Source organism: Microcaecilia unicolor, chromosome 8 (genome assembly GCF_901765095.1).
Source record: "Microcaecilia unicolor chromosome 8, aMicUni1.1, whole genome shotgun sequence".
NCBI classification, from domain to species: domain Eukaryota; kingdom Metazoa; phylum Chordata; class Amphibia; order Gymnophiona; family Siphonopidae; genus Microcaecilia; species Microcaecilia unicolor.
Window position 1 is genome coordinate 61,727,616 of NC_044038.1, and position 25,890 is coordinate 61,753,505.

The 25,890-nt window shown below is 42.9% G+C and overlaps 1 protein-coding gene across 1 annotated transcript in view; it reads right to left on the minus strand.

Annotated features, from left to right (window-relative positions):
- The window catches only part of TRAP1 (TNF receptor associated protein 1), a 186,329-nt gene that overhangs the window by 119,124 nt on the left and 41,315 nt on the right, over window positions 1-25,890 (minus strand). The window contains exons 6-9 of the mRNA XM_030211743.1: window positions 18,371-18,531; window positions 12,848-12,957; window positions 10,825-10,898; window positions 3,156-3,311 (exon numbers count right to left, since the gene is read on the minus strand). Of these exons, the coding sequence (XP_030067603.1) occupies window positions 3,156-3,311; window positions 10,825-10,898; window positions 12,848-12,957; window positions 18,371-18,531 (501 nt within the window). The remainder of the gene's footprint in view (window positions 1-3,155; window positions 3,312-10,824; window positions 10,899-12,847; window positions 12,958-18,370; window positions 18,532-25,890) is intronic.

Consider the following 25,890-nt stretch of genomic DNA (forward strand, 5'->3'; position numbering starts at 1 on the left):
GGATTAGGAAAGGTATAGAGAAGGGCGACCAAACGATAAAGAGGATGGAAGGACATGCCTCTGTGAGGAAAGGCTAAAGAAGTTAGGGCTCTCTGGGATGAAGAGACAGATGAGATATGATAAGAGGGCCATAAAGTCATGAATGGATTCGAATAAGTAAATACAAAATAGCTGTTTACTCTTTCAAAAAGTATAAAAAGACTCTGGGATATGCCATTCAGTTACAAATAGCACATTTAAAACAAAATTTGAGAAAAGATTTTTTTCGTAAGCAAGTTCTGGAATTTGCTGTAACGTAGTTTACATTTTTGAGTTGTCATATTGTTATTATGCTTTTGAGATGCCATGCTCATTGCATTCTTGCTGCCTTCACCAATAAAAATCATTTTGTGTAAAAATGTACCTTATAAATAATGAATATCAACATTCATTGAATTCTTACCTTTATATAAAAAAAAGAGGAATATGGAAAATTCAGATCTGACTTACACTACTGGAGACCACAGATGCCTTCCAAGACACAACTGAATCTATCCCAGGGATCATACAGGTTAATTCTACAACTAGGCGCATGTAGTTTCACACATCTTATGCACATAAGTGGCGCTAGTGCATTACGTGGGCCTTTTACAAAGGTGCGCTAGCATTTTTAGTGCGCGCTAAATGCTAGAGACGCCCATATATTCCTATGGGCATCTCTAGTGTTTAGCACACGCTAAAAACACTACCATGCCTTTGTGAAAGGCCCCCTCTCCCCCTCTATGTTATTCTATAAGGTAGTGCACAAATGCTATAGCACAGAACTGGAAGGAGCCATGGGTACATTATAGGATACTAATCAGTTACATGTGTTGCATGGCCCCCTTAGTGTGCCAACTTATGCCAGCCATTGACTGGCATAAGAGGCTGCGAATAAAATTCATTGTGCCAAAATGGGTTTTCTTTTGTTTTTTTTGAAGGATTTTTAACAGAACAATCATTCAATTCTTTAACAGCTATAAAACAAGCTGAACAATAATATTGCTACCCCATCCCATCCCTTCCCACATCCTACCCCTCCCCCCTTCTCATCTCAACACAACACATAATCCAGATAGTGGCCCTCTCAGGTCCCTAAAGAAGTCTATAATTAAATCTAGAAAGTCAAATAGGTGGTGCTATCAGCCGTGGAGCATCAAGGTCTATCCCTGAGAGGGATCTCTGAGTGGTATATCTGTCCCATTGTTTGTGGAATTGCACAATTTGACCAATTCATATCGCTGATAATTTAGACATCTGGTATAGGTAAAGTGGCTTTATGTTAGCATTCTATAATGACTTAGGTGTATCCATTTGTTATAGAATTGGTGCTCCATGTGCACCACTGTAGCGTCTAAATCGAGGAACAATTTCAAAGACTTGCCCCATAGTAAAGGTAAACCTACTAACTATCAAAAATGGCCTTCAGAGGGATATTTCTTGCTCCAAGTGCATCTTCTTATGCAGATGCACTTGGAGCAAGATCACATATGCATGACTGTAGGCAAATCATTATAGACCAGGTAACACACAAATGATGGCTCCATAATAAACTCTAACAAACAGGCACTAGACAGAACATATTTGCATGGTCATAGATGATCAATTCCTTGTAATAACATTCAACAGTGTAGAAGCCGTCCACGGGAATGTCTACTGGGATGACTTGCAAAATTCTTAAGACGAAGAAAATAACACAAGGTCTCCAAACACACAACTTTACAGCATCATCAATCACAACAAATCACAAACATCTCCCTTATTACTGACTTAGTAGGGTGCAAGGTATGGAATCAATAATGGAAAACTACATAATGAAAGGAGAAATTAGGTCTCACCTGATAATTTTCTTTCCATTAGTCCTTCCCACTATTCCAGAAGACTGCCTGAGGTTTCCAAGATGTTTAGTCAATGCAAAGTAATGGGTCAAATAATGACTGTCACCTTACATGCACTTCCTGCATACCTCTTGTTCTCTACAAGCAGTCCAGAGATAAGCAGTCCACACATTTGCTCATCTGGTAAGTGTTAGGTTAGGGAGTTGTTTGAGGTGGTGTGTTTATTCTGAGTTTCTCTTTATCGCTTGTCTACGTAAATACTGAGGAGCAGGACTGGATGCTAAGAGATATGTCTCAGATCAGTTTTTAATTCTCTGTCTCCACTTGCTGGTTGATGGTGAACTATCCAACAGAATAATAGAATAAAGGTTTATGGAATTTTCTTTTAGGAACTTGTCCTAACCCTTTTTAAACCCTGCTAACTTGTTTTTATCATATCTAGAATTTAATTACATGTTAATGTTTTCTCATATTTGCTTTAAACTTACTACTTAATAGCTTCATTATGTGCCTCCTAGTCTTTGTATTTTTGGAAAGGGAAAACAAGTGGTGTTTTATCTTTGCTGTTCTTACATGGTATCCTTGAAGTAAGGTTATCAGTAGTGCTATGAAACCTGCTATATAGGCTGTGTTTTGACGGTTGGGTGGTAATTTGATGGATTTGAATAAAATTCAAATTGAAAAAATGAAAAAAGAAATCTTCAGTAGCATTTAGGGCTCTTAGAAGAACTAGTCCTCCTTGCTTAAATAAATAGCTGTCGTTTTATGAATCTTGCTTTTGAGAGTTAGTTTAATTTGACTTTCTGAAACATTTTCTGGCAGGCAGGCCAAGTGGTTAAGCAGCACTACATCTGACAAGTCTATGCACTTTCTATTCCATGTTTTATGGGCTACTGCTATGATTATTTTATTACTTGCCTTCTTATGAGTTACCACCTAGGTTTTCATCAATTATAAATTTATGAAGACTGAATGTTTTTATTTTTTTTCTTGTTTCCATTATACTGTCCTCTACCTTGTACATCCTTTAGAAAGGTGGGTTACAAATCAAATAAACAAGACAGTGACTCAGCAAGGTGAAGTGTGCAGTTTTCCTCATAACGATTCAAGGTGTGTGGCACCTCTCTCACTACTGACTGAGCAGGGATCAAAGTATAGGTTGTCTCCCTTTAGTGACTGAGTAGGGGGCAGAGAGAAAGGTTCTCTCCCATTTGTAACTGGGCCTTGGGTGAGTTGTGGGTGGATGCTGATGGAAGAGAAAGCAGCTCATTAGTGCAGTAAGATAATGTCATTCCTCACCATCTCAGGAATGTAGAAGATACTGCGGATGTTCAGAGGTGCATCAGTCTTGTAGTGGAGGATGTAACGTGGTTTATCGTAAGACTGTGCTATGAAGCGGTAAAATTCTTCATGCTGCCATTCACCAATCTCTTTAGGGTCCATCATCCAGAGCGCCTGCCCCAAAGAGAAAGGAAAGCATTAACTGAGAATCAAAGGATTTATAACAGGTAACCATGATACCCTGTCCCAGCGCCTTGGAACTCAGAACCCAAACTAACAAATGACCACACATTCACTTTGTCATTAGTGAAACAACTTGGCCGCAGCTTTTTACAACACAGGACTACATTTGATACAATCAAAAACAGGATACCCGAGCCAAACTAAGCTCTTAAAAGCTACCATTAAAGCACCCAGCACGCCGCCATAAGCAAGACTGACAAATGCGCTATAGGCTGTAACCAGGATGCTCTCGCCGTGCAGCAGGGTGCATCCAACCCAGGTGCAGTGAACCCATCTGCAGCAAACTGCAACTTGATGACTTAGCGCTCCTCCAATCACTCAGGCTCGGGTATTCCCGCCCTCCAAGCTGCAACATGCGTAAATTAACAGACATAATAAATAAAGCAGTGGGTGTGTGGGAGGGTATGCTACTTTCACCATCACTTGACCCTACCTGTCCCTCCAACTACCGCCCCATTTCCCTCCTACCCTTCCTCTCCAAGATACTTGAACGCGCTGTTCACAACCATTGCCTTGATTTTCTCTCCTCTCATGCCACCCTCGATCCGCTTCAATCCGGCTTTCGCCCCCTACACTCGACGGAAACGACACTATCTAAAGTCTGCAATGACCTGTCCCTTGCCAAATCCAAAGGTCACTACTCCATCCTTATCCTCCTCGACCTATCCGCCGCTTTTGACACTGTCAATCACAACTTACTTCTCGCCACACTGTCCTCACTTGGGTTCCAGGGCTCTGTCCTCTCCTGGTTCTCCTCTTATCTCTCCCACCGTAGCTTCAGAGTACATTCTCAGGGTTCTTCCTCCACCCCCATCCCGCTCTCTGTTGGAGTTCCTCAGGGATCTGTCCTTGGACCCCTTCTTTTCTCAATCTACACCTCCTCCCTGGGTTCCCTAATCTCCTCCCATGGGTTCCAATATCATCTTTATGCTGATGACACCCAGCTTTCTCTCTCCACACCAGACATCACTGCAGAAACCCAGGCTAAAGTATCAGCCTGCTTAGCCGACACTGCGATCTGGATGTCCAACCGCCACTTGAAACTGAACATGGCCAACACCGAGCTTATTGTCTTCCCTCCCAAACCCACTTCTCCTCTCCCTCCACTCTCTATCTCTGTTGATAACACCCTCATCGTCCCCGTCTCATCTGCCCGCAACCTAGGGGTCATCTTTGATTCCGCCCTCTCCTTCTCTGCACATATCCAGCAGATAGCCAAGACCTGTCGCTTCTTCCTCTATAACATCAGCAAAATTCGCCCCTTCCTGTCTGAGCACACCACCCGAACTCTCATCCACTTTCTCATTACCTCTCGCCTTGACTACTGAAACCTACTCCTCACTGGCCTCCCACTTTGCCATCTATCCCCCCTTCAGTCCGTTCAAAACGCTGCTGCACATCTTCCACCTGAACCGGTACACTCATATCACCCCTCTCCTCAAGTCACTTCACTGGCTTCCAATCAGGTACCGCATACAGTTTAAGCTTCTCCTTTTAACCTACAAATGCACTCGATCTACAGCCCCTCCCTACCTCTCTACCCTCATCTCTCCTCACATTCCTACCCATAACCTCCGTTCTCAAGACAAATCCCTCCTGTCAGTACCCATCTCCACCACCGCCAACTCCAGGCTCCGCCCTTTCTGCCTCGCCTCACCCCATGCCTGGAATAAACTCCCTGAGCCCATACGCCAGGCCCCCTTCCCTGCCCATCTTCAAAGCCTTGCTCAAAGCCCACCTCTTCAATGTCGCCTTCGGCACCTAACCATCATACCTCTATTCAGGAAATCTGGACTGCCCCTACTTGACATTTCACCTATTAGATTGTAAGCTCCTTGGAGCAGGGACTGTCCTTTTTGTTAATCTGTACAGCGCTGCGTAACCCTAGTAGCGCTCTAGAAATGTTAAGTAGTAGAAGTAGTAGTAGTAGTAGTGTCCGCAAGGAAGAGGACGTGCCCACTAAACCCTGTGGGCTTTAAAGCCCATGTCTTTGGCCCCTCCTACCCAGTAGGGAGATCTTCCAGGGGTAAGATCTCTTCCGGCTGCCACGACTCCCTGCCTATCACAGCTCACCCTCCCTCTCAGCCGGGGCCTGGTTGCTTGGGTGCACGGCGCCATGTTATGGGTGGTTCCGAGCACTCCAGCCCTCCTCGTTATTTATGCTGATATCTGGATAACAGCACAGGGATGCCAGGAAACAACCACCCATAAATGAAGGACCGCTTGATCCACAGCCAGTTCGGACCAAAAACAAGTTTTCTTTTCAGATAGACATGACTGAAAAGACACTGAAGATGCTTGCAATAGGATCTTATCAGGGCTGTAATCATCAAATAGATTTCTAAAGCATGAATGGGGTACACAGCACTGTATAAGATAACCAGAGGGATTAAAGTGACTGGTCTGAACAAGTCAAAGACACCATATATAAGATGTGTCTCTTCTCCAGTGAGCTTACACTAAGTAGGGTGAAAAGAATACACCGAGGGGGTAATTTTTCAACAGCCTGCATATTTTTCAACATACAGTGGTACTTTTAGCTCACATACATTTTAATTGATATTCATTTTTATTTGCATTTTATATATACAAGAGAACATTTTATGTATGTAATTTTTTTAATGTAACATATTGGGGGGGGGGGGGGGGGGATATAAGAACAAAGTCCTCCAACACTCCAACAGTGAGGTTGCTGCTGGGTGGATGGTGGGAGGTTGCTTGGGGGAGCTCTGGGGGGGGGGTAATCTTATAGCATTGCTGTTGTTGGAATATGGAGCATTTTATTGGGGTAGTAGGGAGTGGGGCAAGGTTGAGAGAGCCTATTGGGCTCTTGTTCCTATCATCTCGGGAATATCTGGCCAGTGTATGTAGTATAAGGTTTCTCAGCTACTGGTGTTGCAATTGTAACAATAATTGGGCATGCTGTAATTTCTGTCTCTTTCTTAGACTGTGAGCAGTATGACCCCTGGTAACATATGATTTGCTTCTTGGAATGTCTGTGGAATTAACTCCTCGATAAAGCGCACTAAAATGTTGGGGGCCTGAACTGCCATAAAGCCAACATTATCCGCCTTCAGGAAACTAGATTTTCTTTAGCTAAACATCAGAAGTTAAAGAACCAGGTGTCTTCAGGGGTTATACTGATGCTGTTTTTTATTTCAATTCCAAGACACTATTCTGAGGTGTTCTCCAAAACAGGCAATGTAAAATGGCACTAGTGTTTACCCTGTTTACTAACACTACGTGCAAGTCAAAAGGGGTGGTTTATTGATTAATCTGCCCATGCAATAAACTTTACATAGGTCAGACTTCGCGTCAACTATATGTGAGATTGATTGAGCATAAAAGTGTCATCACTACTAAAAAAACGACCTCACCCTTAGCCATTCAGTGTACGGAACTGTCCCATGGTTTCGCTTCACTGAAATCTGTAGTGTTACAACAAATTGAAACAGCTGAGAATGACGATGAGCACCGCCGACTTCTGTTAAAGAAAGAACAGCAATGGATCTTTCGGCTGGACACTGTATTTCCCAAAGGACTTAACGGAAAAATAGAATGGGCACACTTCTTCTGAACCCTTAGACTTACCCCTCATGTTAAGCCGCTACAGGGTTGTAAATGTCAGGGTTTCGATTGGATAGACTCCTGGGTGTCTGACGTCATCATAGGCTTAAAGACCCACCATGTTTGATTATGCTTCCGTCTTTCGTGATCCGTCAATGTACTGAACGGACTGTAAGCATTATGCTCTGTAAGCTGTCTTTATAGTATTACTTTCATCTGACCAAGTCTGTTTTTTGTTTTTTTGGCAGAACAATTGACCAGTGGTTCTGATGCAGCAGTGGCATAAATGGAGGCCACCATTAACAACGGTCTGACTTATGTGGATGAACACTAACTCTAACAGAAGACCCCTGACTTAAGGTAAGTACTTTTGTGGAAATGTACTGAATTATCCAGTAGGGGATTTGAGGTTTAATATCAGGAGGTTTTTTGCCAGTGATGAAGCAGTCCTAGCCCTTTCTCTACCTATAGAGCGGAAACGGTGCTTCTTGAGGCTTTTTCCTCCGAAAATAAATTTACTCCTGAGCTGCAGGCTTACACAACTTGTCTCTTTGGTTTATACTAAGAAGTTATTCTTTAAAGTACAGACTGGTACCCTGTGATATATATTATTAGCTCACCTCTACAACTAGTGTTTTTAATGCATACTGATATTTTTTTTTTAATAATTCTAAAGATTTGCTATATATGAAAAATAATTATGTGAGAATATTGTATTGAATCATCTTCCCTGTTCCTTATCCCAAGTGACTAGAATTTACCCAAGTTTAGAAATAATATAATTCATTAGGGATATCCTGAAACCACAACTGGCTGGTAGTCTCCCAGGAAAGGTCTGAGAATCACTGGCCTAGGTTACAGAATATTGACATTAAATAGTACTAGCTTCTGAAACAAGAGGAGCAAATGTGCTGCTTTGGAATGACGGCTCTGTTTCCAACAAAGCTGCTTAAAGCAAGTTTTTCATCTCTCATTCTTTCCATCTTTCTGCTCTAACCGAGACCTGCCTTTCCTCTGTGGACTCTACTTCAGTTGCTGCTTCCTCTCATGAAGGTTCTTTCTTTCCCCACACAACTCATTCCATAGGCCTTGGTGGCAGTGTTGGATTACTGCTTTCCCCATCCTGTAGGTTTTAACACCGCCTTCCCTGTTTTCTTCTTTCGAACTCCACTATATCCATCTTTAGGCCCCCTGATGTCCCTCTTCTCCTATCTTTACTAATGGATTCCTGTATTTATTTTTTCCTTTAATCATCTTCCCTGTTCTTTATCCCAAGTGACTTGAATTTACATACAGAAAACCCCTCTAACCCTTAAGTTTCCTTCATTTGACCTCCAACTATCCTCTACCACTCCTCTCACCACCATGGCCATTGTCTTGACAAACTCCTTTCTTCTCTCTATAACACTATTCTCTCCGTATGAAGGTCGTAAGATGATTCTTATAACCTTCATACTTAAGAATATAAGAATTGTCACATTGGTTCAGACCAAAGATCCATCTAGCCTAGTATCCTGTTCCCAATAGCCAATCCAGATCCCAGGCACCTTGGCAGGCTACCAACCTCCTAGATTAATAGCAGTTTAATGACTTTTCTTCCTGGAATTTGTCCAAGCCTTTCTTAAACTCAGCTACACTAAATGCTTTTACCATATCCTCCTGCAACCAATTCTGACCTTAACTATGGGTGAGTAAAAAACGCTCTCTCCTATTTTTACTCTGTCAAAAAATACAAATACTGGAGGAAATGTGATTTTCTAGACCTCTATCCTATCCCTCTTCAGCTGTCTCTTCTCCAAGCTGAAGACCTCTAAGCTCTTTATACTTTCCTCATACGAGTCATTCCAGTCCCTTAAGCAGTTTGGACACACTTTTCTGTACCTTTTATAATTCCAACGTAAATTTGAGATATGATCAGAATTGCACACAACGCTCAAAGTGCCAATTCTCTCCTTAGTCTTAACCATTCCCCTACAACACTTTCAGCAATGTCCAGGCTATTAGACTATTGAGCTATGAACTAGTTGCTACCGTCTCTACTCTCCCCCACAAACTTAAGACTGTTGATGAGGCAGTTTCTTCCTATAATGCTCTATTTCTGCTTTGTTTTTGACAGTCTCACAGCCCATCTTTTCTCCTTCTCCAAACTATTTGCTCCTTCAGCTCACCCTACTTACAAAATATATCTCCCCGGCTATCAAGCCCTCTTGTCTGTCACAGTCTCATTGTCACTTTCTACTACAATGCTTCCCACTGCTTCACCCTCTCTTAGCTGTATTTTGGAAGACACTGGGCAGGGGGACACATGGAGCCTCAGATTCTGGGAGTCACTGGACAGGGACACACATGGAGCTCAGCCTCTCTTAGATGTACACTGGAATAACTGGGCAGAGACAAATGTGGAGCTTCAGCTTCTCTCAGCTGTATGTTGGGAGTCACTGGGAAGGTGCCCACGTGGAGCCTCAGCTTCTGTCACCTGTACACTGGCGTCAATGGACAGAGACTCACGTGGAGCCTCAGCTTCTCTCAGCTGTACACTGGTAGGTCATTCGACTGGGACACAAATGGGGCCTCGGTTTCTCTCAGCTTTACAAAGAGATTCTGTGCAGTATGGTTGTAGTCTTAAGAACAGTGCTCCTTTTAGACAGTGATTCATATGTGCCTCTGCAGGCAAACAGGATGGCTTGTTAGGGCTGGCAGTGTTACTTTTTCAAAGATATTTATTTAAAAAAAATGGAAACCTTGGAAGATTAAAAGTAAGTGAATGTGTCAGAGCTGTACCTGACTCAAGACTCACTGAGTGATGATAGTTCCTAGAACAATACTGTTAACCTGTTACATAACTCTTTACAAATAATGTGGTTCCTTCAAAATGCAGGAGCTGGCTTGCAGAAGGGTAAGGAGCACAGGATATTTTTATACTTTGACACAAAATAACGATGACAATTCCCCCACAATTGACCGCCCTTCCTCTGCTGCCTTGCCTGTTTTCTCAATGTCTGTTCTACATCCGTTATCGCCCTTTCTGTGAAAACAAGAACAGCACGTCTCCAGAAAAAAGACGTTTCCAAGGTAGTACCGCTGTAAACGACATCCTCTGTAATGGGTATATATTCAGAGGCCTGAGGATTTAAAGGTAGTTATCTGATTAGCAGGCACTACTAACTAATTAGTGCCACTGAATATCATGCTCATCCACACTTAACTGAATAGTGCTACTGAATATCCCCCCCCCTCTGACTACCTTGGCTCCACCTGGCCAGTGCAAGGGGCAATCTACGGACAGAGCTTAGGCAGAGCCAGAGGTTACCCGATTAGTGGCATATTCAGACCGGATTGTTTTAACTTCGTCTGGTTTATCTGGTTAGTGGTGTAAATATGACCACTAATTGGATAACACTTCTGGGCTGATGCTGAAAACCAGAGAGTTAGTGCCAGCCAATATTTTGATACCGGTGCTGAGTATCTGATTTCAGTTTAACCATGGTGGATGGTGTTTTACACACTGACACGACAAGCTGAATATTGGCTCCTCAATGTCTAGCCTTACTGTGTTTTTACAAAGTAGCTTGCTGAAAGGTTTAAGGCTGAGCTATGCACTAAGCTGTCCACTCTGCTCTTCATCCTGAGGAAAGCATCATTCTTTAGTCAGTCAGGAACTTTTATATGAGAGAGTACTGGGTGTCTCTTGGTAGTGCAATCATTATACTCAGAAACGTTAGCATCGATGGTAAGGTCTCAACACACAGCCGACAACTTCTCCTAGAGGTTTTCCTCCACCCTCAGCCGTTCTCAGAGTAATGAATGCTAGTGGTATTTATTTTACATATCTAATTGTCTTATACTTAAGGGGGACACTCAGAGGAACATGAGTCACCTGTAGGGTGTTGACGCGCCGGCCATTCAGGTACACGGGGAAGCTGATGAAATTGCTGTACTTGGTTACCACCTCTGAAAGAAAGAAGGGGAAGTGTGAAATTACTTTGGACACAAGTCATCAATCACCAATAGACATTTCTCCCCCTCTCTCATCCAGCAGATGTATAATTTTATCAGGCCAAAATGATGTGCACGGTTCAAATGCCCTGCCATAAACTGGACATAACCCCCCTGGAATCTATATATCACACCTAGAGAACCGCGTCAAACTCCAAGTGTATTCTATAATAACTTGCGTAACCTAATTGTCTAATCAGCGTTGATAACAGCTCTCAACAAGCATTAATGAGCACTAATTGACAATAATTAGAATTTACACACACAACTCGCTAAGTGCATTCTGTAATGCAGTGCACCTAACTTCTAATGTGGACAAGCAAAAAAGGGAGTACTTATGGACGGGAAAATTAGCATTTCATGGGCGTTCCAAAATGTACGAACTTAGTCATAGAATATGGTCCAGTACACCCAATCTACGCACTGGGATTTAAGCCACATTTTTGTTGGTGTAAATGGATGCGCATAGCATGCAGACTAAGTGTATTCTATATACCGCTCCTAACTCTAGGCGCCACTTATAGAATACGCTTAGTTGGCACTGATTTCTGTGCCGATTGTTTAGGTGACATATATAGAATCTCCCCCAATGTACTGAAATTAAATTGTGTTTTATCAGTAATGTACAACTTGTGCTCTTGTGTTGACTATGTCCATGTGAGACTGCAAGACCCTGACATTGCTATTAAAAGAATCAAAACACCTATGTAAGCAAAACAGTCTTATAATGGGAGTTACTTCTATAGACCAGAATAGACAGAGATTTATAAAAGATGTTCTGATAAAGAAAATTCAGTAATATAATTAATTCTTATAAAGAGATGCAAACACTAGCATTCTAGGAAATGTTCCAGAGTCTTTTTAGGCTGTGACCATTGTTACTGCACCAGCGTGTGAAGGGCTGTAGCACATGAGCTCTTGAAACTTTGCAGTTTCAAACTTTGGAAGATATCTGAGGAGGCGCTCCGAGTGCCTGAAAGACTTGTACTTCATCTCTCTTTTGTTGGTCCATTAAAAAGGTACTGTGACAGAACAGTGTGTTTTTTTCAGCCTGTAAATTGTACTGAATATTTCTTGAAGTATATTTTTCTAGTTTGGCCAGCAGGTGGTGCATGTTTAGGTTTAAAATTGTTACAGAGGAATGATCGTTCCTTCTTTTAGTTAGCACACAATTAAAGGAAATGCCTGTAGTGATGTAACCATTTTTGAACCCTGTTGTTGTGGGCTCCAATTGGCCCAGGAGCTCATTTCATTTGGATTGTACTGGGTTTTGCTCCAGTTTCAGCCCGGTGGAGAGAGAGAAAGCTCTTTGCTGAAGCCCTGTAAAACAAACAGTTATATTTGATAACTAGTGAACAGCTATATGCCCTGATCTCCCTAGGTACGTTGTAGAAGTTAAACAAATATTTAGTTAGTGTTAAAATGGATCTATATTTCAGTTACCTGTTATTGCTCGACAATTGCACATTTTTTGTTCGTTGTTCAATTTTTAAGGCAATAAACAATTTAGTTTGTTGCCTCTGCCTGTCTGGACTGAAAGAATCCTGGTGGTGTGTGTGTTGGGTCTGCTTTCTGGGAGTGTGGCTCCAGTAACCTAGAAATCATGGTGGATAATTTGAGAGCGGGAGAATCACCCAGAGGCAGTTGGGACCCAGTCGGTGGGAGGAGGGTGTTAATGTAGAGCACAAGTGGCGGGTACTGGCAGATCTGAGCTGTGCTGGGTATAGATCCTCTAAGTGGCCGTGAGGTAACCCCAGGTGGGTGGCCAGGCATTTCGTGGAAGGTACCATGCTCTACAAAGCCTACTGCTAAAAAGGCACACAACAGATACATCTGTCTCTATGCTCTCTGTTAGTATACAGTTTACCCTTTAAAGAAAATTTCTCACACAACATTCTACTCACCTTTCACCCTGTCTTCTCGGGCAAACTCTTTGCAGTCTTCTTTCAGATAAATGACGATTTTTGTCCCTGTCCTCACTCCACTGGCTTCGGCAATCTCAAACACACCAGAACTAGTAATACCAGAAAGACAATCCAATGATTAATTGTAATAAAAATCCTCCATATGCATTTCTTGATAATGCACTCAAAGCACAAAGTGATAGTCACTCAGCACAACAAAAGCAAGATGTTATCCCCAAAACAGAAACCACCTACACTACTTTTAACACAGACCATTAAAGTCCAAAAGAATTTGCGTTGCGGACACAAATCCAAAGAAGGTTGGTGCATTGTAAAGAGACCCAGCAAGGATTAATCATTTTTATACAGACTAAGCACTTCACTACGATTATTAACCCCCAGTTTTTCTTTTGGTTACAAGGTTACTATGTCCTATAGAAAGCTCTGTCTATTCACTTTGAGATCAAAGCTGTACATCTACCTGTTCAGGGCAGGGGTGTAGCCAGACTTGACATTTTGAGGGAGGGAGGGCAGAGTTAATATGGGGGGGGGGGGGGGCACTAGGCATCTAGGCGTGAGTAGTGCTTGGTATACTCCTAAATAATGCCATAGAGTACACTTGATAACGGATTTTTAAGTAAACAGTCTGTCCTGCATTAACGTAAACCACATGCACACTTATGGAAACCTTGGAAACACTGACATTTTAAAATGAAGTTGCATTATCCCATAACTTAAAACTCTGCCATTATAACAGACTTGAATCTGGTCAACCTCTCAACATACATCACAATATCCTGGAAAATAATTACTGCAGAGACACATATCCCTCAACTTTACTTTATAAGAAATATAAGTCTTCTTGTCCCTTCCTCTGGTTCTACTGCTTTCTCTCCTTTCTGAAGCAGACATTAACCAGTTAAATTCCCTGAAGTTCCTGACAGTGTTCCTTCCACTCCCTTCTCCTTATGAAGAAGACAAAGGATTGTCTGCCAAATTACTTTGTGAAATAACACTAAATCCTACAAAGAAGCTTCTCAGAGCCTATGTAGCAAGCTTAACACCACCAATTCTAAACACACAAATATCAGTAACTGTACCTTTAAAAAGGCAGCAATGAATGTACAGAACCGCAATATGCTTCCTATTGGAAAAGTCAGACTCCTACGGATCTACGTACAAATTACATGCTACCTTGGTCACCCACAGAACACAGACCAATCATCACCAATTACAGAATAAAGGACCAAAATTAGAAAAGGAAACGCTGAGAAATCACATTCTCTGTAAGAAGCACAGGAGAAATAAAAATAAAAAGGGATTATGTACAACAGGGAGCAAAATACAAGATCACTTTCTACCCCAAAATAAAACTCACAAAAATTATCTAGATACCCAAGTTAAAAGTTGAGGAACAACAGTGAGCTGTATTTTCAAAGCACTTAGACATACAAAGTTATGTGGGGGCATATTTTCAAAACACTTTAGACTTACAAAGTTCTATACATCACTATGGAACTTTTAAGTCTAAGTGCTTTGAAAATGAGCCCCAGTGACTTCAGCCAACTTATTAGAGGCACATAACCACAGAAGCATGGCATGGTCGCATTTTAATATAGTAAGACTAAAGCCTAGCTAAGGAAATAAAAATTAAGCGTTGGCTATACTCCGTAGAAGTTTTTGCAATGTGTGTATGGATGTCTGTTCTGGTGTGTGCATGTCTGTACATGTGGCTATGATTTCTGAACACGTGGCATCATTAAAGGAAAGACTTTTAAATGCCCAGTTGGGTATATACAGGGCTTTTTTTTTTTTTTTTTTATTTGTATGAAGTCTTTATTGATAGACAATATAGCAATCCAGTAAAGTATGACAAGATAAGCCTTAGGTCCTAGTACATAAAACTGAACAGAAATCAGAGAGAACATAGTGAAAAATACATCGTTCAGGTAACAACTCATTGCTATATCCATATTCCCAATCCCGGCTACTGAAAGAACTAAGAGACCTGAACTGCGAGGCCATAAAAACTTCAAGGTTTATAAAACTTTTGTCAAAGGATAACAAGACCCAAACCCCTACCCCCCTCAATCCCCCCCCCCTCCCAATCCGGACCTGCATCATTAATTCTCACGCCTACATCATTTGCGAGTATGGCGGAGATAAGTATCCCATGTTGAGCGCCACTTAGGCGTTAGATTTCGTCTTTCAGCCATGAGCCGCTCCATCTCGCAAACATACCCCATCTTTCGGAGCCATCTATCCAGCGGTGGGACCACTGGTAGTTTCCAAGAGGCTGCTATTACAATTCTAGCTGCACACGTGGCATAGCGCAAAAGAGCCTGTTGGGTGGGAGAAAATCCCGCCACTCTTGCCGAGAAAAGGAAAATGGTTGGATGCCAGGGAATCGTTCGACCCAGCCAAATCTGCAGTCTACTTCGAACCATTTTCCAAAAGGCTCTAATCTTCCTGCAATGCCACCAGATATGACCCATGGTTCCCTTGAGACCACAGCCCCTCCAGCACAAGCCCGACAAGGCAGGGTAAATGCGCTGGAGGCGCTCCGGTGACATATACCACCGAAACAGTACTTTGATAGCATTTTCTTTAAAAGGTACATGAGACGACACCCCCGCCGCAGCCCGCTCCATTCTCTCCCATGCCTCCTCCTCTATTTCTATACCCAGCTCTCTCTGCCAACTCTTCCTATGCATGGTATGTCGAGGTATAGACTGATTAAGAATGTGGTGCAATCGAGATATCAACCCACCTGACATGGTCTGTCCCTCACAAAGTTTTTCTAAAGTTGAGTGTTCCCTCTGTATCACCTCCTGAACTGCCCGAGTCTTAAGGAAATGTGTCAATTGAAGATATGCATATTCATCAGTCCCCACTACCGGGAATTGCTCACGAGCCGTCTGGTATGGCATAAGGGACTCCCCTTCAAATAATTGACCCCATGTCTGCAAACCCCCCTCATACCACCTTGTAAATGGTCCTACTTCAGTTCCCGGGTAAAACAAAGGATTGTGTGCTATCGAGGACATGCGAGACAGTGTACATTGACGCTTTGGAAAAAGACTATCCCAGTTGGTAAAAGTTACATATACAGAAGGACACAAACCCTCCCCCAAAGACCTAAGAGTACTCGGCATCCACATAAGCGCTTTCAAGGGCCGTGCTCCCACTGTAGACTGTTCTATATGCACCCACTGCCTGTCTGGGTAATCCTGATACCATTCCACTGCCGCACGTGCCTGCACTGCCCGATGGTACCGAGCCAAGTTGGGGACCCCAAGTCCTCCCCTATACAGGGCTTTTTTTGAGGGGGTACTTGGGAGTACTGAGTACCGGCACCTTTTCCATTGTCTGCTAAAATTGACCCATGGACCCTAAGTTTTAATGAAAGAGCTCAGGCTCTACACACCAATTCTGCCTTGTCATAGATTCTGTGACTGGTTGCAGGGGGCCTGGCTATTCTAGGGTGGGTCCCTCAGTGATCACCCCACCCCTGAAGGGTGGCCTAGCATTTGAGTACCGGCACCTTTTTCGCTAGAAAAACTGCACTGGGTATATATGATAATTTCAACTTTGTTAAATGTTTCAGACATATGCATCTATTTGCTCCCATGATATAACTGAATTCTACTATTCTGTCTCGTTGTATTTTCAAATGTAAGTCACATTGAACCTGAGCTTGCTTGGGATAATGTGGGATATAAATGCAAAAACAAAACAAAAAACAAAACAAAACAAAAAACTCAATGCAGAAAAGACCCAATGCCTAATACTAACCTCCCAACTCAACAAGAAAGAATACATCGCCATCAACACACCAACCCTAAACCTTCCTATTTCAAAAACCTTAAAAATTCTTGAAGTCACCATAGATCGACACCTTACACTAGAGAACCACGCGAGAAACACAACCAAGATGTTCCACTCAATGTGGAAATTAAAAAGAATAAGACCTTTCTTCCCAAGGAATGTTTTCCGTAACCTGGTACAATCATTAGTGCTCAGTCATCTAGACTATTGCAATGCACTATATGCCGGCTGCAAAGAACAAATAATCAAGAAACTCCAGACAGCCCAGAATACTGCAGCTAGACTCATAGCAGCCCCAGAAATCATTCACACTCTCTCCCTGAACCAGTGGCGTGGCTACGGGGGGCCTTGGGGGCCCAGGCTCCCCCAGCCCTGGTGGCCAGTCAGTACCTGTGTTTTAGGCACTACTGGCTGCCCCTCCCGCTCCCTACACTACTGTTCTTCACTGCTTTCTGCACTGCAGTCCTTCAATTTTACATGCAGCCGGCAGTGTCGGTGAGATAAATACACTACCTTTGGCGGCCAAGAAACTGTCCTTGTGCTACAGTTTCCTGTCCCACATAGGCGGGTTGCTGCAACAGAGAGAGCGCTTCTGGGGCCGCTGAAGGCAGTGTGTTTACTCCAGTGCATTTTTTCTAGCAAAAAATCATTATAGATAAGAACAGACTGCAATGCGGGTTGGGCCCTGAGATAGGGTTCAATCCTGGCTTGTGTTTGCTAAACATATCACCAAGAGGGGGCCGGGGTTCTCCTCATGGACTTTTAGCCTATATTGTTACAGCAGCCAGGATTCTAATTGCAAAACATTGGAAACAACAGGTGATACCCACTGTGGATCAAGTACTGGCTAAAGTGGACTATTGCTGCCTAATGGACAAATTTACAGCCCTGAGGCGAGGGGGAATGGAGAGATTTCTTAAAACATGGCCCTCCTATGCAGAGTGGCGGGGTCTCACCGGATGACACACGCACAATGAGGGATCTACAATGCTGAAAGTGAATATTTACATGCCTGAGATATTCAGAGGGGGGAGGAAGGGTGGATGGGGTCTTTGATGTTGCTTATATGCGAGATGACTAGATTTCTCTGTTAGCCTGAGTTGATATTTTGTACTGAAAAGTTACTAATAAATACAAAGATGTTGAAAAAAAAATCATTATAGATAGTCAATTGTTTGTGTTGTGCCTAAGACAGCAACAGCCAGACTACAATTAATTATTCTGTGCCATCGACTACCCAAAGCCTGATAGAAAACTAATAATCGTAGATGCTTCCTAAAGCTTACTGCATCAGTTATGAACCTTAATTCCACTGTAATTTGTTCCATGCATCCACAGCTGCCAGAGAAAAAGTTCAAGCCCATAAGGTCCCTGAAGTGTACAGGCTATCCTCCAAACTCAATGAACAAGAGGGCCTATAAGTTTTAAGGACTGTGTTGATGTATTGTAGTGCCTCACCATCAATAGACAGATGAATTAGCATCATCAAATTACACTTAATTCTCCAGGCAACAGGAAGCCATTGGCGGGACAACACGCTGGACCTACAGTCCTCTCCTACAAGCCTAGCGAGTCCATATACCAACATCAGAATCATATGAAAATCTCACAATCATCATTCATTAACCAAATGATGTTAAAATACTTCAAGACATATAGGGTTATAGTGGTTTTTCCAATGCAGATGACACTTACCCATCAGAAGACCACTTATATCCCAGACTCCCATCCTCCAAGGAGCGTGAATAAACCTCCACTTTGTTGGCTACCATGAAGGCAGAGTAGAAGCCTACGCCGAACTGGCCAATGATCTTGCTGCCGGCCTCAGTCTGATTCTGTAAAGCATCCAAGAAGGCCTACCAAAGATAACAAGGTTACAATTTGCTGCCTGGGCTACAGTCTCACAGCTAATCCAATCTGAATCTGATCACTTAACACCGGAACTCTTGGCAATTACATTTCAGTTCTCACTGCTGTAGCATATAACTGTACCCTTCAGCATATTCCAGGTCCCTGAATCTTCAGACTGCAATACTTGTTAATGGTCTAACAGATGTTTATGCTTATTAAAGACATTTGATACAACACCTTTACTAAGTAGTAGGCACACAGCGGTTTACAAAAAATAAGCAATAAGGAGGAAAAACAAGTTAGAAAGAAATGCCATTTTAAAATGGGAAAGTAATATTCACTCCAGGCAGATATAGCAGGCAGAGGTATCTAAAAGTTCATTGGAGTGCCTCAGGAGTCTATGCTGGGGCCGATTCTGTTTCACATATTTGAGAGAGACATTGCTGAAGAGTTAGAAGGAAAAGTTTGTCTTTTTGTGAATGACAATAAGATAGCCAATAAAGTGGATACCCTGGAGGGAGTAGAAACCATGAGAAGGGATCTCTAAATGTTGGAAGAATGGTCAAGGGTCTGACAGTTAAAATTTAATGTGACGAAGTGCAGAGTGATGCATTTGGGGTGCAGAAATCCAAAAGAGATGTACCAGATAGGAGGGGAGAGACTGGTAAGCTCAGCTCAGGAGAGAGAACTGGGGGTGATATATCTGAGGATCTCAAGGTGACAAAACAATGCAACAAGATGATGGCTGTGGCCAGAAGGATGCTAGGCTGCATAGAGAGGGGTACAACTAGCAGAAAAAAGGACGTATTGATGACCCTGTACAAGTCGTTGGTGAGGCTCCACTTGAAGTTCTGTGTTCAGTTTTGAAGGCCATATCTTGCTAAGGATGTAAAAAGACGAAGCGGTGCAGAGAAAAGCGACAAAAATGGTATGGGGTTTGCGTAGCAAGATGTACGAGGAGAGACTTGCTGACCTGACCACACGTATACCTTGGAGGAAAGGAGAAACCAGAAATGATACGATACAGACGTTCAAATATTTGTTAAGATATAAATCCATAAAAAAACTTTTCACCGAGAGGGTGGTAGGTACCTGGAACGCCCTTCCACAGGAGATGGTGGAGATGCAAATGGTAACGGAATTTAAAAATGTGTGGGATAAACACAAAGGAATCCTGTTTGGAAGGAATGGATCCAAAGAAGCTTAGGGGAAATTAGGTAGCAACACCACTAATTGGGAAGCAAAGTCAGGTTGGGCAAGACTTCTACAAACTGTGCCCTCACTGCAGCTGAATAGATTTGGATGAGCTACAGAGATGCTTTTCAGGGGCTTTGACAACTTCAGAAATTTAGAACAAGGACAGTGCCAGACAGACTTCTATGGTCTGTGCCCTGAAAATGGCAAGGACAAATCAACATCAAGTACAAATATGAAATATCACATCATACCGTATGTAATGAGTTTATCTTGTTGGGCAAACTGGATGGACTGTACAGTTCTTCATCTGCTGTCATCTACTATGTTACTATGGCAAGAGAACGAACACATCTTGAGGGAGTATGTGGGATAGTGAGGGAAGACAAGTAGTTGGGGGAGGGAGAAATCATGGTCCAAACAGAGAATCTTAAATTTAACCCTAGCCATAATAGAAAGCTGATGTGACTATACGAGAAGGGGTGTTGCTCAATCAAAACGTTTTGCCCTAAGATTAACGCAGGTGGCGGCATTCTGCAATGTCTGAATGCATTTTAGCTTAGACTGAGGGAAGGAAATGAAGTGAAAGTATTTTGCACAGGGTAAGAAAAACAGCTTTTATGAGATTTGAGACCTGTGTACAGAAAGTTCTGAATCCAGTATAATTCCAAGATAGCAAAATTAAGTACCCAGGGAGATCTGCAAGTCCAAAAGGTTAAGCGATTGGGAGGGTGGTGGAAGATCGCCTGTGATCCAACTTGCTAAAGTTTTGCCTTTATTCAGAAGTAGTTGGTGTTCACTAAGCCAGGAAGCAACTGAGTGCAGACACTTTTGTAGGGGGGTTACATCCAAGCATAAAGGAGAGGTTGGGGGAAAAAAAAGAAAGAAAGATTATTATCCGCATAGATGAATGCCTTGATACCTGCGCCTTGAATGACATTGGCTAAGGGACTTAGAATAGAACCCTATGGAACACCATTGGCAAGTGGGAGAGTGACCAAAGTAGATGATAGGGTAGAAACTGTAAAGAACTGATAATTAAGAAAAGATATAAACCAGTTAAAAACCCAACCTCAAAGACCGATTTCAAATAGATGTGAAAAAAAGAGAGAGTGGTTAACAAGGTCAAAAGCAGAAGATGAGGGAGACTAAGAGAATGATATGACTGCAGTCAAGCGTGGAATGAAGACTACCGAGGAGAGCTGTTATAATTGTTTCTGTGCTATAAGTATCTGAAACCTGTTTGGAGCGGATGAAGAATCAAAGAACTGTCCACATGAGATAAGAGCTGAGAAAAGAATGTTCCCAGCGAGTTCGGACAAAAAGCACAAATTTGAAATGGGGCGAAAACTTGCAGCTTCCAGGGGATCTAAAGTGGGCTTCTTTAGGATGGGCAAACCAGAGCCCATTTCCATAGATGGGACATACTGCCTAAGGCAGAGGTATGCAATTCCAGTCCTCGAGAGCCGCAGGCAGGTCAGGTTTTCAGGATATCCACAATGAATATGCAGGAGACAGATTTGCATACCAAGGAGGCAGTGCTTGCAAATCTATCTCCTGCATATTCATTGTGGATATCCTGAAAACCTGACCTGCCTGCGGCTCTCGAGGACCGAAGTTGCCTACCCCTGGCCTAAGGTAAGGCTCTGGGAAATAACTAAATAGGCAAGAAGTACAAGGTCGTGACCCTGTCCCTTTCCAAGAGGTAAGGGACAGGGTCTAAAGAGCATGTTTTGGGACACATGCTGGCTAACAGATGGGACTGAAAATGTATCCCAGGTCACTGAAGTGAATGAGCAGATATGGGCATGACTGAAAAATGGTTAGGACTGGAAGAAGTAGAGGACAAGAAGCTTGTAAAGTAGTTATCTTAGATTGAAAAAAAAAAGACTAATGTATCAGCAGAAGGCATCAAAATAGGTGAAGATGAGTGATAAGTCAGAGAATTAACACAGAATCATTTTTTTACTCAAAAAAGGAGAGTTAATTAGATGGGAGAAGTAGGCTCGCTTTGCTTTTTCACTTTTTTTTTATTTTATTAAAATTATAAGTGCTGTTTACTGTTTTGACTTGAGCTACAGATTACGGGGAGTGAGATTGACACCAGAGACATTTGGCTCTTCTAAGTTGTTGTTTTAGAAGGCATAGGCCCAAGTGGAGCCATGAAGTTTTACGAGAATTAAAACAGGAAGAAGTATGGAGAAGAACCAGGTCGAGGGTGTGACTTGCAACGTGTGGGGAAATTAACCAATTGTTGTAGCCTATATCAGTCAAGTCAGAGAGAAAAGAAGCAGAATGAGGGGAGGCTGAATTGTCAACATGGATGCTACAATCCCCCAAAATAAGAATGTTGGAATATCTAATAACTACGTCAGCAGGGGACTGGAGAAGAGAGTCCTAGAAATCTGGTGTAGAGGAAGGAAGACAATAGAGGATAAGAACATATAACATAGTAACATAGTAGATGACGGCAGAAAAAGACCTGCACGGTCCATCCAGTCTGCCCAACAAGATAAACTCATATGTGCTACTTTTTGTGTATACCCTACTTTGATTTGTACCTGTGCTCTTCAGGGCACAGACCGTATAAGTCTGCCCAGCACTATCCCTGCCTCCCACCACCAGCTCTGGCACAGACCGTATAAGTCTGCCCAGCACTATCCCTGCCTCCCAACCACCAGTCCCGCTTCCCACCACCGGCTCTGGCACAGACCATATAAGTCTGCCCCGCCTCCCGATCTTGACTAAGCTCCTGAGGATCCATTCCTTCTGCACAGGATTCCTTTATGCTTATCCCACGCATGATTGAATTCTGTTACCGTTTTCATTTCCACCACCTCCCGCGGGAGGGCATTCCAAGCATCCACTACTCTCTCCGTGAAAAAATACTTCCTAACATTTTTCTTGAGTCTGCCCCCCTTCAATCTCGTTTCATGTCCTCTCGTTCTACCACCTTCCCATCTCCGGAAAAGGTTCGTTTGCGGATTAATACCTTTCAAATATAAAGGAGAAGGAAGAGCAATCTTGACAAGTAAAGCTTCTGGGTAACAAAGGAAGTTTAGGGAAAGTTCTATAACTGGACGCTAAAATCCCCCAAAACAAGAACGTTCGAATATCTAATAACTACATCAGCATGGGATTGGAGAAGAGAGTCCCAGAAATCTGGTGTAGAAGAAGGACAAGAGGATAAGAATATATAATGTAGAAGGAAGAGCAATCTTGACAAATAAAGCTTCTGGGTAACAAAGGAAGTTTATGGAAAGTTCTATAACTGGGAAATCAGAGGAATAAAAGAGCTATCCCACCAAAACGGTAAGAGATGTGAGAGGAAAAGAACGCAGAAAAAGGAGGAAGTGACGTCACGGGGCTGAATGGACACCCGAGAGTTTAGCTCCTGCACTACCCTGCTTTTAATTGCTTCATCCACCGACATCTACTTCCTTCCGTCTTTACTTACCTGGGAAGGTTCGTGGTGAGTTCTTGGTAGCCATGAGTAAGCTTTCTTCGTTGCAGCATAAGGAGGGTGAGCACCACTCGGTGAGACAGCTGGCTAAGGACTGTCTCCTGCTCGCTTGTAGGAGTCGGACTCAGCCTCCTCCCACGCAGCCCTGCATCATTCTCTCCCCAAGAAAGGCTTCCCGAAGGAATTAGTCAAATGCCTCGAGGAGATCCGTGCAGATATTCAAGCCTCTAAGGTTGAAATCTTGGAGCACATGGACGCCATCAGTCTGGATTTGCGTGAGCTCAGGGACAGGGTGGAGGTCTTGGAGGAGCAGACTGATGAGTAGGCTGAGCAAGCGACAGTAGTGGACTCTCGATTTTCTCAGCTGTTGGAGCAAACTGAGGAGCTTCATTACAAAGTTGATGATCTCAAGAATCGGGGATGCAGGCACAATCTCCATTTCCTTGAGGTGCTGGAGAATGGTAATGTGGAAGTTGTTCCCGCCATAGTGCGACACTCTGGATTCAGGTGCAGTGGAAACAGACGGGGCACAGAGTCTTGGGAAAGACACTGGATAATAAACCCAGGGACATCATAGCGAGATTTTCTTCATTTGCTTTCAAAGGAGAGCTTGTTGGTGCATGCTCGTCAACTATCATCCGTGGATTATAATGAAGCTAAAGTGTCAGTCTATCAGGACCATTCCTTGTTCACGTTAACTAAGAGACGCGCTATGAAGCCAGTGTTGGAGATCTTAATCAAAGAGAAGCTTGCATACAGATGGGATTTCCTTTTGCTCTATGTTTTATGATCAAGGGAAAGCAGAGCAGGCTTCGCAGCGTTACGAAGGCTTGGAAGATTCTTCATGAGGTTGGCCTGACTTCATCTGCTCTCCCGCCGACTGATCTGGCTCCCTCGACGAGGGACAAGTTACAAAAGTGGAAGAGAGTTGCTCAGAAAGCTAAGAAACAATTGGCCCAGACTTGATTCTTGATCAATCATTACTGTTTTGCTTGCGAGCTTATTGCGAGTTCTTTGATGACTGTTTGTTATATTGCCTTGCAATAATTGGGTAGTTCTGCATGGAGAATATGCTAACTGCGGTGAATGAGTGGTGCGTGGATGTATTTCTACCAGGTGATAAAGGCTTGGGTGGGGTGAGAATGTGGGGGATGTGTGTGAAGTTGGGGGGTCCATTTGGTCTGGTAGTTACTTTCTCCTGATTTCCCATTCAGTGCTGTGAGATGCTGTCTGGTGGGTGTGTGAGTGTGTGTGTGGGGGGGGGGGGGGGGGGGAGTTTTCAAGGGATTATGTGAGGGGGATGTCTTTAAATTTGCTTTAGGCTTGAGGGGTTCCCATGTTCCTATGTACACTCTGCACAGCTGCCTGTCATGTGTCTGATAGGAGTAAGGATTTAAAATTTTTGACTTACAACATGAAAGGCCTGAACTCTCCTCAAAAGCGCCAAAAATTATTTAAGGAATTGTTGCACTTTATATTTAAGCGTTTTTTAATTAAATTTTAACACAGTATACAACAGCAACACAGTCTGTTATACATATGTTACTAACAGAACACCTTGCAAATTAACAGCGCACAACTAGTCAATATCCAAACTGTTTTACAAAATTAATTCCCCCCTCTCCCCCCCGTTCCCACCCCTTATCCCCCCCCCTCTCCACTAGTAACCTTCTCAACATACCCTTATAGCAACAGTATTATCCATAGGAATACATTCCATACTCCCAACAAGCGATTACCTATAGTTGCATAACAATAAATCATTATTATGCACATACACCCTCCCCTTTCCTCATACATAAACTCTCCTCATCAATACCCCTGGAGGCCTGGGTTCTGATAACCCCCCAGAGCGATGGAGAATTGTCCAACCTACTTTACATCTCCCCCTTCCCCCCTCCCCTCTGCATCCATTATGTATTTATTAATTCCCACAAAACAAAACTGAAAGGAATTGTTGCACTTTAAACCACATGTGGTGTTTCTTCAGGAAATTCACTAATTTATTTATTTTGCTGCTTTTATATCCCACATTTTCCCACCTATTTGCAGGCTCAATGTGGCTTACAATATAATACAACTACAATCACATTGATGGAATAGAGAATCAGAGTATATATAACAGATAAGGTACACAGGAATATTATGGCAATCATATTAACGGAGAAGAATTTCAGAATTATTGCTATTAAGGTTCATACGAAAATTATGTTGATTAAGAAGTGGGTAAGTGGATAACAACATCTCTCTATATATAAAACGCACCTCCAACGTTCTAATGAAGCCTCAGGCGGAAACTTGAGGTTGCATAGATATCCGGTTTAGTGTCTGCCCCGCCCTCGCGTCACAACGTGATGATGTCGAGGGCAGAGCACTAACACTGAACGAATGGCATTGCCTAGCCAACCCAAGAACGGACAAGGACTCACTACGACTGCCCATCATGGTGCAGGTAGGCGCACGCGCGCTGCACATGGGGGCAGGGAGCAGGGCTCGCATACCCGGCGATCTCGCTCATCATGCAAAACCTTGCTAGCGCCCGTTTCATTGCTTTCTGAAACGGGCCTTTTTTTTACTAGTAATATAATGATATCAGGAAAAGGTATAATTGTCAGTAATTAGGATAAATAGATAACACTTGGCGATTGATGGTTCTAAGAAGCGGGGGATAACAATTTTGCTCCACTCCTCCTTGCAGACGCAGGTA